General features: G+C 30.3%; 2 protein-coding genes across 2 annotated transcripts; both read right to left on the bottom strand.

Moving 5' to 3' along the window:
- LOC18592416 (floral homeotic protein GLOBOSA) lies at positions 1054-4094 on the bottom strand. The gene is made up of 7 exons (XM_007019158.2): positions 3773-4094; positions 3541-3607; positions 2889-2950; positions 2562-2661; positions 2409-2438; positions 2247-2291; positions 1054-1469 (listed from the first exon to the last, which is right to left on the bottom strand). Exons 1-7 carry the CDS (start codon positions 3958-3960, stop codon positions 1332-1334), a joined length of 630 nt encoding a protein of 209 aa, XP_007019220.1. The 5' UTR covers positions 3961-4094; the 3' UTR covers positions 1054-1331.
- On the bottom strand, positions 7404-11549 carry LOC18592415. Its single transcript, XM_007019156.2, has 6 exons — positions 10990-11549; positions 10615-10683; positions 10295-10399; positions 8815-8934; positions 8140-8229; positions 7404-8060 (listed from the first exon to the last, which is right to left on the bottom strand). Exons 1-6 carry the CDS (start codon positions 11476-11478, stop codon positions 7944-7946), a joined length of 990 nt encoding a protein of 329 aa, XP_007019218.2. The 5' UTR covers positions 11479-11549; the 3' UTR covers positions 7404-7943.

Here is a 12994-nt window from a genome sequence, read left to right as displayed (position 1 = left end):
CATAGAGCAAACTTTTTTTTTATATATTTTAAATTAAAAGATTAGGTGAGAATTAAGAATAAAGGTTAATTAAAGTGGCACGTTGAGTTGCATGTAAGGAATGCTTTACATCATTATTTTTCTTTACTATTCTCACGTGCCATATTTACGTAAATAAGTATGATGACATTAACAAGTATGAAATTAAACTACCAAAGGGCTAAATTAAATCACACTTAGCTGGCCTTGCATTCACATCAAGCTTGTGGAAATTAAATCTTAATATTTAAAAATAAATATCAAGCTATTAATAAAATTGCCATTGAAAAGTTCGGGTTCAACTTTATAATATTTTATATCCGCATCATACATAAAGTTGCACACTAATTTTAAGAAGAAATATATATATCTATATATATATATATATTGATATTTATTGTTGTAGCATTGAAAATTGAATACTTATTTTTTATTTAATATTAAAATAATAATTATATGTAAAATACTAGTATTTCTTAAGTGTAAAAGTAATTTTATAATTATATATATAAGAAGATTAATATTTCAATTATATATAATTCAATGTATGCAGTATTAATCTATAAATCATATAATACTATTAGAAATCAACAAAAATATTTTTTAATGATAGTCATAAATTAGATAAATTTGATTAATATTTATAGAAAAAATTTTAATGAAATTTATTAGATGCAATTAGAATTCTTGTATTTACTAATTAGAAAAATATTATCAATATTAAATAAAAAAAATATTTGAAATGATAATTTAGAAATATAATGAAACAATTATGATTATTTTTGTCAATTACATATATATATATATATATATATGCGCGTGTGTGAATAATAGTAATAATAGTGATATCATTTACAAACATAGTAAAAAATGAGTTTATAATGATTGCATATTTATAATTAATTAACCTCTAAATAAAGGAAAATAAAATCAATAAATATCATATCCAATAGCAAAATTTGGCAACTACATCCCAACTCAATAATCTTAATAAAGTAACTAATTAAGAAAACTCAAAGTAAGCGAGAAGATTGGTAACACACAAAAGAAAACCAGTGGATATATAATAGATAAGCACACATATAGATAATGGGTCTCAAAGTAGACAGACATAGTGATCGTCCACACTCCACAGATCAAGCTCATAGTTGCTAGCAATACGGCTTTAACTTATTAAAAAGTTAAGGGAAATGCGTTTAAGAGCATCACAAACACTGGGAAACATGCAGAAAATTAAAGTTATTAGTATCAGAAAAGCAGGCTAGAGAATTTCAGGCTTCAGCTAGCTATCTGCCCCACCCCTCACAACATGATTACATCCTCTCTTGCAGATTTGGCTGCATAGGCTGCACACGGAAGGCGAAAGGGATCTGCGAGTTGTAGTCCCTTGCTCGCTGGTATCCGTTGTCCATTTGCTCTCTTGCATTTTCATAAGCTATATGCTGTTGATTCTGCAAAATCAGAGATTATACATTCATTATAAACCATTCATGAAAATTAACAAGCTAATGGGAGTGATAGACAAGAAGCTGTTTATTACATAGGGATAAAAAAGAGGGAGAATAAATTAGGCCTTTGACCCTTTATATATACACTGATATAGCAAGGATCCTAGGTCTAGGGTCGACATTCTTTTCCACTGCTTTAGAGAAAAACTACTGTTTCCTCTGTGTATATGCTAGAGAAGCTTTGATATGTCAACTCAACAAGGTGCTGCAAAATGCAAATACTCCTATTCCCATAGACAAATCTTTGCAAGGCATTGAGCTCGATAGGTAGCTTCTTAGCTACTGAGACTCTAGAGCTAACATGACATTACACCACTCGGTTGCAACGCCAACTTTTTCCCTTTTATCATGTGAAGTCTCTCGTTTGTTTGGGTAAATATAATCAGATTAATCTGATGAAAGTTTAAACTAGGTGAGCAAGGTGACATGTGACATTTTTTTCCCTCTTCCATCTTATAAATCCTTACTAGAATTTTGTTGTATAGCTCATTGAATAATTTTGCTTTTTTTCTTTTTCCTTTCTGAATGATTTTGCAAATAGAGGTGTTCCTTCTTCTTGCCATTTTCATTATAGGCACAAATCTTCCACACTATCAGTTATGATCACCCTTTTCTTCCCTTGCAATTAACACATAGATACTATGTCAACAAGGAGATATTAAACAGTGCTTACTTGGGTAAATAGAAAAAATAGGAGGTGAGATATAGGAGAATAAATACCACAATGAAATTGAGCTGCTTATTGTCCTCCTCTAACATTTTCGTCTGAGAATCACTCACCCAAAAGCATAGAAGTTAGCCAAATATAATTAGCAAATAATTAGCCAATTGTAGTCACAGAGATACTAGTACTAGTAATTATATATAATACTATATGCATACATTTTTCCTTGTCACATCAAGGACGTCCATCTGTAACACACACAAAAAAAAAGAAGGGAGCCAAAATGAGATTGATGATCAGCTTTAACTTAAATATAGTTTGGAGATGTTTAAGGGGAAAATAGAGTGTTAATGTAAGTAATCAATACTGGCCTGTTTAGCACGGACACAGGCAAGGCCATTCTCAAGGGCATCCTCAATGGCCATCAGCTCTTTGTACTGCAAAGATGTGATATCCTCGCCTTTCAAATGCCTAAGGACATGCTTAAAACATAAGACCGAGAGAGAGAGAGAGAAAGAGAGAGAGAGAGAGAAGGAAACCAAAGAAATTAACAAAGCTGGAAAAGTATATGTACCTGAGTTCAATGTGCATGCTATCATTCTCTTTCTTGATTCTATCTATTTCATTGCTAAGGTTCTGTGNAGAGAGAGAGAGAGAGGAAACCAAAGAAATTAACAAAGCTGGAAAAGTATATGTACCTGAGTTCAATGTGCATGCTATCATTCTCTTTCTTGATTCTATCTATTTCATTGCTAAGGTTCTGTGAGTTTTTATTGTAAGAGAAAACAGAAAAAGCAAAAAAAAAAAAACTGTTAGTTTATTGACAAGAAAATCCATAGCTATATATGACCTATATATGAGCTTAGATATTGGTATGTTGGTTAAAATTGTGCTTTTGACCAAGAAACCCTAGAGTACCATCATGAACTAGGTAGATCTTACTGGAGATCTGTTCAGGGAAAATGCATTAATTGTTTTGTTATGCCTTTAAAACTGACTTCTATGTAGTTCTTCAATTTTTTGCAAGGAAAAGGAAGGTGGGCAATAACATTTTATTGCCAGATCTGTTGATAGATGTTACATTTCAGATAGTTTTAGTTTCTTTTTCTAAAAAAAAGGCATAAAATTTATGCATGAGAGAGGAAGAACTAAAGGACTACATCAATTCATCCCATTTGTAGATCTATTCAGAGAATTCATAGTTCATGTTTTTGTTTAACTTTTTAGCAAAAAAAAAAGGTCACTTCCTGGAACATGCAAGAGAAAACCAGATGTCCTTAGCTAGGGTCACAACAGATAGAAAAAGGATGAAACATCAAAGATAAGAAAGGAAAATAGATTCAAACCTACCTCATGTTTGGCATCCCACAGCCTCTTTCCGGAAGTCTTGTGATATTGATCCAAGATATCGATCAAACTTCACCATAAGAGGAAGTTTTTTGTAGAAAAAAAAAAGGAACAAGCAAAACAAGTAACCCCATCAAGAAAAATTACAAAAAAAAAAAAGAAATCCCTCGTTGTTAGATGCAAAACCAAGAAAGAAAAAAAGGGTTAAGAAAAACAAGGGAAAAAAACTTCATACTTAGTAGAAGGACTGCAATACTCATGCATCTTGCCAGAGCTAGCAAAGATAATAAGAGAAACACGAGCATCACACAGCACAGTAATCTCCTTAGCTTTCTTCATGATCCCATTCCTTCTCTTTGAATAAGTAACCTGCCTGTTGCTTGAGTTCTCAATCCTCTTGATCTCAATCTTGCCTCTTCCCATCTCTTCTCCTTGCTCTCTTCTTTTTTGCTTCTCCCTTGTTTTGCTTGTGAAATGATGAGTTGAATGGAGCAGAAAATGAGGTTTAAAGGCAGAGAAAGGGAGAGAGGTAAACAACAGGGAAGCATTCTATTTCAGGTTTGGAGGACAGAGAACTTTCTAAGTGTCACAGTACGGGCATGTTTGTTTCAGGGTTATTGACAAGGCCAAGCCAACTGCCTTTTTCTTTGTTTAATCTCATGTTTTTGAAAAGAAATGGCTTTGTTAGTTTTTGTTTCACCTTGTTAACCATTGGTCTCTAAGATCCTCTTGGTTAGAGCAGATATATAGCATTAGTAACTCAAGGAGAGGTCTTAGGGTTAGGGCTAGAGTTTTAATATGGAAATTCGGACAAGACTTTAAAGGCCGGCGTGAGGAGGGAACAACAAACATCTTTAGGAGGCTTTGATGTGTTTCATACGTAAAATTAATGTAGAAAAAGAAAATTCGGTATGCATGTAGTAAGGGACACGTGTCACGATTCGAAGCCATTGAAATCTAGAATGGTCTTGTCTAGGGTTTGAGTGATGGAATTGCTAAGTATGGTAGTCTATAATAAATCATATCTTAACCATCAAATCAAAATCAAAGGGAACAAAAGTATTAATTTTATTGAAGGTGGAGATGTATGGTTTTCCCAAAAGCTAAAAACTGTCGAGGTCTTTCAAATAGGAGGGCTACGAATTGGCTTGGGGTTGGGGCGGCGGCGGCCTCTGCTCTACATGCCAGGCCGCTTCATTGCTTGACAAGGGAGGCAACGCCCATTTTGTTTTTGTACATTATGCAATACTATGCATTTTGTTTTGCACATTATGCAATACTTTTTGATTTCCCACACATTATATATTTGAACCATATATTACTTTGTTTATGTTTTACCATTTTCAAAAGATGTAATTTATAATAAATAGTAATTAATGAAGATTTAATGCAATGGTTAGTTTTACTTGAATTGACTTAATAATATTTTTTTTTGAAAAAAAGTTTAGCATATATTACTCAATCCAAGTGGCAAAATGATGTACATGATGATGATCTCCATACCAAGCTACATTAGATTTATAAATATCTCTAATCATATCATAAACATAAGCATTACATGATAATTAGTCAATAACCAGATCAGGGGTGGAGCTAGTCAATTTTTGTTGAAGGTGAAAAACATATAAATAAAGGTTAAAAATTTTGAAAACTAATATAATTTTTTTAAAAAATTATAAAAAACTAATATGTTGAACTTAACTAACAATCAAAAGGTTGATAATAGAAAATAATTTTATAATATGTAAATAAAAAAAATTTACAATAATCTTTTTGAAAAGTTGTACTCGACCATCTTTTTTATATTCAAATTCATCAATTATTAATTATATACTGAAAAACATATATTTTTCTAGAATTGAGTCTTAGACTTTTTGAATTACATTACTTTTGTTCGTGAGTTAAAGCTTGAGGCTTGGTGACTGAAGTGTAAAAGAATCATTTAGACAATCTGCATATTTTCTTTTAAAGAATTTGCCAATTGTTTTCAATTTGTTTATACTTTACTCAACATTTAGTATTCTTATTTTATTTCTATTTAAACTTATAATACTATATATAAAACTGTAATGCATAAAATATAAATAGTTAAATACGATATATAAGATTAAAAATTTTCTCTTATATAATTAGAATTGTTCAAAAATTATATATTCAAAATAATTTCCTTTCAACTAAATATGAAATATAAAGCATATAAAAAAGATATACTCAAGATAATTTTTTCTTACATAATCAGGATTAATAAAAAAAATAATACATTAATGAAGTTTTAAGTAATAGTGGAACACAACAACTTATATTTGATAACTACATAATAATTTATTAATTTGTAAATATTAAAATCATAGAACATTAAATCCACATAACATAAAAAATAAGAATATGACAAGTAGAAGATAGAACCCGCATATGACATAACAAAAAAGAAAGAAAAAGAATATAGTTGATGGTTCATAGAAATTTGGAGAATAAAATTGATAGAAACATAGAATATATGAGCAAATAGAATATAAATGAAAAAATATATAAATAAAAATAATAATATAAATTGAAAGAAAAAATAAAAAAAAATTAAAGTTGAGTGAAGTATGTGAGATCATTTTGTTATTCTTTATTTATATTAATTATTAAATAAAAAATTATTTTGAGGGGACCATTAAAAGAGTATATATAAAATTTTAAAAATTTTATATAATATAGATGTAATTTTAAAAATTTTGGGGACTATGCTAAAAGGGAGATCTGGCCGTGAACCAAATGCTGCTCATTTCAGAAAAGAAAAATGCTGCCTTTAATAAAGCTAAAGCACTGGAGGCATTCAAGTGTAAATTTGTCCTCCACAAATATATATATATATATATATATATATATATATATATATATAGATTTTATAATTATGTAATGTCAATATTTAAATAAGTTAATATTTTTTCTATTGTATTTAACTAAGTCCTGTTTGAAAAAATTTGAGTAAAATAATAAATTTTTATAATTAACGATTAATTAACTGTTATTAATCAAAATACCACTTGTCATTTTATATTTGTGTGACATTGACATGATGCTGACGTGAAAAGTGAAAAATATTATGTGATCATATCATCCTACCATATCAACATATCATGTCATTATCACTATGACATGTCATGTAGCATAAAAAAATTTATAATTGACATTTTGATTAACAACAATTAGTCAATTGTTAGTTATAAGGGTTTATTTGGTATAAAATAAAAATATAAGAATTTGATTGAATGTAATAAAAATATAAAGGCTTATTTGAATTTTTTTTAAATAATTCAGAAACTTTTTTAAATATTATATTTTTTACAATTGATTTTCATTAAAATTTACAAAATAAAAGTTTGAAAAGCGAGTTAATTTAATTTGAAAACATTAATTTTGATGAATAGCATTGTATTTTATTTTACTTATCTCTATGGATAATACAAAAATATTTCACCGAGTGCTTTTGTATTTTTGATTGATTTCAACAGAAGGAAACAACAAAAAAAAAGAAAAGAAAAAGTGAAAACAAGAGAAAAGAAAGAATAAAGAAATTGAAACATTGCCGAACAACAGGCCAAGACTAGACATAGATATTCCTAAATTTGCAATCTTTTATTTGATTGACATTGCATTGCATGTGTTCTAATTCATTCCTTAACAGATTTTGTTCTCAAATTTGTCAAACCAGAGGAATCTCTGCTAGAGACCATATAAAATTGTCCTAACATATAATATTAGGGTAAATAAATCATCATTTTAATATAAATAAGTGAAAACAAACAAGCAAACAATTACATCTATTGATTTCAACAGCATATGATAAAAATTTGAGAAATTGATAATGGCTAATTAAATAGTGATGAATTTCAAGATAAAGAAGTAGATTACCTCGATCATACAAAATCCAATCACCCACAATTTATTATCAGCTAAGCCTAGGCCGAAACTTATAAAAGATCAAAAGATTAAGAGTTGCAAAATCCAAGGACAGCAGAGTTTACAGTAATCCTGCACCGCAACGGCTTGCTTAAAACAAATGGAGACGTTTTGTCTTTGTAATCTAACAAAAGACATTGAGGAATGAGGATTCACGCACTTGACAACTTCAACTCAAACAATTGGTCCAAGTGATGAACCCCATTTTATACAAAGAGAAATAATTACATGCTCTCGTAGCTCCAACATACAACAAAATTGAACAGGCCCAATAACGCCAACAACATCCGCAGAGAACCATTGGTCGAGGAAGTGACATTTTGCTCTCCATTGTCAATTTTTGTTCTGCAAGTTCAAACTTCAATTTCCTATCATGCTGACACATCCAGACAACCTCTCTACTTGTTGCATGATTGTCTTTACCTTCATTAAGCAACCTTTTCATTATGTCATTGGATTTAGAACCAATTTGAAATGCTGAAGTCTCGTAGCTTTCTGAGATGTCCTTCCATGTCTTCTCTGGTCTTGACCCACTCTTCCCTTTCTATTACAGTTGTTGGATCATCTTTTTCACTCTGAAAGCATAGAAAAGAAGAGTAAATTAGGTAACGCCTAACATGCAACTACAAAAGGATTTGGAGAATGAATAGTCACCGCATGAATTATTTTGAAGGAGTTTCCATTATCACGTATGACAAGTAGGTCACTCTTTCTATCCCGGTTTCTTCCTCCTGGAACTGTGACCTACAGAAAGAATCAATAAGTTAGACCATGGTAAATAACAAAACGAGCAGCAACCATCCAATAAGGACCACATAGCTACTTTTCATGTTTTATGAAAATGTAGGATGAGGAGGATTCCTTAGTGACAACCAGAACTTCAATATATGACCTGAAAGACTCCCAAAAAGGAAAAAGTTATCCAAGTGTAATGGTCCAGTTAAACATGTACATGCACAAGTACCTGCCATCTTTTTTGGCTCTTTTCATGTTAGTTATTTACCAATTTATATAAAACATTTAGCATTATGAAATTCAGTTGCTTCTACTTGCTTTTTTTTTTTCCTTGATACATTCTAATATTCAAGTTGTCCTTGAAATAGGTTCTTGAGCAAGCTCAAGAATAAGAACAAGACTGCATATTCACCCTCACTAGCTAACGCATCATCAAGAATGAGGAATATTTCTTATTTGAATCTGAAGAGCAAAAAAGTACTTATCTAAGTAAGAAAGAAAGCATAAAGGGTATGGAAGGCACAAGTCATGTTGTAGCCTCATGTGCAATATTAGAAGAGTATTCAAAGTAGATTTAACTATAAAATTTCTTACCAAAACTTTTGCTCTGGTAATTGACTTGGTCTTGGAATCAATCACATATATCTCCTCAAAGTCTAGCACAAATTCTGGGTCACCCAACCTTCGATTCCTGTAATGTTTTGTCAAAAATACCTGCAACAAAAAACAGCCAGCTCATAATATTGCTGAAAGAAAATCAATGATCCTTACTCCTTCAAATTAAGATAACAACCAGAATTCCATGATATGGCAAATGGGAGGATGGTTTTTAATTATTCTGAATTCCTAAATCATGTAATTTGTCATCTCATTCATATCCTGTTTTGCTATCAGACCAAGGGTAAATGAAGACTTCATGCTAGCACTCGTTTTTCTTTCTTCTTCTATTGCTTTATTCTTAATTCACACTTCTTCCAGTATGTCTGTTTTATACAAAGTTTTTCTTTCTTTTTCTCATTAAACTAAATCCTAATTATAGTAGAGCTAATAAAAAGCAGACTAGCTTTATTTATTCAACAGAAATCAAACAACAAAGGTAGGCTGCAATTGACAAAGTATATAAATAGGGCAAAAGTTGAAATTCTAGCCCTCTTTAGGCCAAATCTGTAAACCAATTGAATCTTGTGAAAATAAAGAACTCCTCAATCCCAATCGACAAGCATTTAGGAAGCTTTTATCATGCATGGAAACAGCATCGAAAGATAAGATATAAGAGCGAGACAGCTTATGGTAGCACATGGCTAACCTCACATATGGTTGAGAATTTGCCTGAGTTAAATTAGCCAAATATGAGATTGGAGCACGTCTTTAGGGAACAGAAAAGACAGATATACCTAAATTCCTACATAAAGGGAACAACCTGACAATTGAATTTAAAAATGTCATGGAAAAGAGTCTAACTATGACTGCTAGCTGTTTAACGAGGCAATCCTCTAACCTTCTAATCAAGAATAGAGCTAATGTCAGCAAATGTAGTTAACACCATACTTAGGAGGAAAAATACTAATAAGATTACATGCAAGAACATCTTTTGTAGTACCCAATCCCACCCTTTAGCAACTTTACTTTTATTCCTTGTTTTTTAAGGAAAAAATGTGCCACCCTTTAGCAATAATACAACCTTAATGGATTTATAAAGCATAAAATCTAAAAGGCTGGATTAGTGTTTTATTTTATATCAGTAAATCTGATGCATAAGCAAATTATGGAGTTCTCTCATAGGTTTATTGAGGAAGAATGGGTATTTACGGAGGAAAGATCAAACCAATTGAATTTAACAACATCAAACACTCTTAAACCAAAATAAAAACGAGTTAAAGAATAGCTACCCATAATGGTACTCAGACCACAAACCAAAACAGAAAGATATGCTTGTATCGAGTACATGTTCATCTTGGAAGGGTCAGGTTGGCTGGAGGAGGGAGCGGATTCAGGGAGGGTCAAAACTAGAAGCGTATTGGATTCACAAGTTAAACAAATGGCACATTATGCAGCAATAGATAAGAAGTCATACCTTCATGACCTCCCTCTCAGATTTGTAAAGTGGATCACGAGGTGCATCAATGGGTGGTTCTGTAACGTTGTAGCAGCCATAATCACTCTTTGCACAGCGAATATACTGTAATTTTGACATAAATAGAGTTACGCCCCTTAACGAAAACAAATCAAAAGACCAACTTAAAGGAAGTCAATTTGACTAGCTGTTCAAATGAAAACACATTAGAATCTGTTTGCTGGGAATATTATAGTCGCATTCACTTTAGATAAGAAATTACATAAAATATGTCTTTAAAAAGAAACAGTAAAAACCAAAGTTATCAACAATGACACTACCTTTTGAGGCATTGGAGCCAGAACCTTGGGAATGGAATACACATCCGTATCCGGTGGAGTAACATACATCTGAAAAAGCATATTAAAAAAATTACAAATACAAATCACATAGTAAGTCCAGAAACAAGAATTAAACACTAACTAATCAAAACCCATATGAGAAAACCAACAAAAATCACATAAAAAAGTCCAGAAACAATAATCCTATGCAAAATTGAAGCAAAACCCATATGGAAAAAACATAAAACATAAGTAACACAAAACAACCAGAAAAGGTAATTAAGTTCAATACAAAAATAAAACAAAACCCATATTTATAAATAAAACAAATAAACAAAAATGCCCTCAAAACCAAAACCCCACTAAGGCACTAACCTCCCTGAAATCATAAACATCATTATCCGGGTCGGGTGGCTTCCGAATAAAAAAATCACAATCCAACAAGCTAATTTTATGAAACTCCTCCTCATTTATCCTATAATCCACCACCATCTCCGAGTCCCACCCTTGAGTCGACACAAAGCTCTTGCTTTCAGTAATTGTAATGTCCACGTCAACAGTAGTAGAAGAGGCACTAGCAACAGAGGCGGTGGCTAAAGGGTCGTATTCGACGTCGAAGTCTTTCTTGTTGTCGAGTTCTTCGACTTCTTCTTCCATGTCGTAGTCGTCGGGTCCTCCCCCGTCGGCATCGCCGTCGTCTACCCGCACGAGGAAGGAGGGTTTAATGGTTGGGGTTAAGGGGGAATGGAGGGGTTTGGCTTTGAGAGACGGGATAGGAAGGAAGGAGTGGTTGAGGAAGAGGGATGAGTGAAATTTTGGGGTGAATAATGGTGGGGAGAGGAAGAGGGTGGTGGTGGTGGTCATGGTAGCGGGAGAGCGGGGAGGGAAACAGTTAGCGAGTTTGGATTAGATTTTCGAAATAAAAAGTACTACTGCTTAAAAATCTTTTCTCTTTTTCATTTTGAATAAATTGTTTTGTCTTTGGGTCAAATTTCTTGATACATTTTTAATTAAGAAACTTCAAATTAAATGTAAGTTAATAAAACAAAACCAAGTTCGGTAATAACTAAAAAAAGCTTATCCATTACATAAAAAAGTTTTTATTATTTATTATATTTTATTTTAAATTAAATAATAATTAATTATTATTAATTAAAAATATTATTATTATTTAAGTCATATTATACTATAGAATATGACGTGATATGCTAACATGAATATATAATATTTTTATATTTTATGTTAGTACTATGTATATTAAAAAAAATGAATGATATTTTAATTAATAATAATTAATTTATCATTAATCATAAATATTTTTTTAATTTAAAATAAAAATATAAAAATTTAATAAAATAATAAAAAATAAAAAAAATTTAAAAATTTTAAATATTATAAACAAATTTTAAAACATTATGTCCTCTATAAGCTATTCTTTGAACTTTCTACTCAAATAAGCTATCTCTATTTACCTATCAATAGATGCAAAATATGTGATCACCTTACAACATTATTAAAACTATTACCAAAATTATGAAAACTATTAAAAAAATCAAAAGACTATTTATCAAAAACAATAAAATACACATTTTTTCATATAAGTGTTATTGTTCAACCATTTTTTTTTTGTTTTTGTTATTATTATTTAATGCATGAATTGAAATTTAGAAATCTTGACAAATGATTTATACATTTATTATTTGTCTATTTAACTATCATGTGGTAGTATAACTTAACATATATATTCATTTTCAACTCTACCATTAATATATAACATAATAACGTTTTTCTTATATAATTCCACCCAACATTTAAAAGAAAATGCTTTTCAAAAAAAAAAAAAGTAAGTGTTTAATTTCGCTTATAACTCCATGAGAACTTCTAAGAATAATTGTACTTGTGTTAGGATATGTAAATACAATTTTAGTGTTTGTTTGATTTGATTTTTTTCAACTTATATATCTCTTAAAAACAAAAATCAGATTAAACATGATTTTTAAAAAGCTCTTAAAAAAATAATTTTTTTATTAAATAACAAAAGTTTTAGAAAAAGAACTTAAAGAAAAACTTTAAGGAGGAACTTTCTCTTTTCTTCTTTTCAAAATATATTAATTTTTCAAAAAAAATTCATTTCTCAATCAATTCCCCTCTCCCCTCCTTCCTTATGCAAATTGTGATCTCCATATTCTTTCCCTCTCTTTACAAACACTATCAAAAAAAAAAGAAAAAAAAAACAAAAGACCCGACAATAAAATAACAAAATTTATAATTTTTTTGTTCTTACAAAAATTAAGAGAAAAAAGAATTTAAAATTCAAAACTACATTCAGATACTATTTAAACTCTCTTTTTCACCAAAAAGCATTTTAATATCAAATACA

The sequence above is a fragment of the Theobroma cacao genome, chromosome 8 (assembly GCF_000208745.1).
Source record: "Theobroma cacao cultivar B97-61/B2 chromosome 8, Criollo_cocoa_genome_V2, whole genome shotgun sequence".
Lineage (NCBI taxonomy): Eukaryota > Viridiplantae > Streptophyta > Magnoliopsida > Malvales > Malvaceae > Theobroma > Theobroma cacao.
The sequence above is the reverse complement of the archived record's forward strand: the minus strand, read 5'-3'. Positions and strand labels throughout refer to the sequence as shown.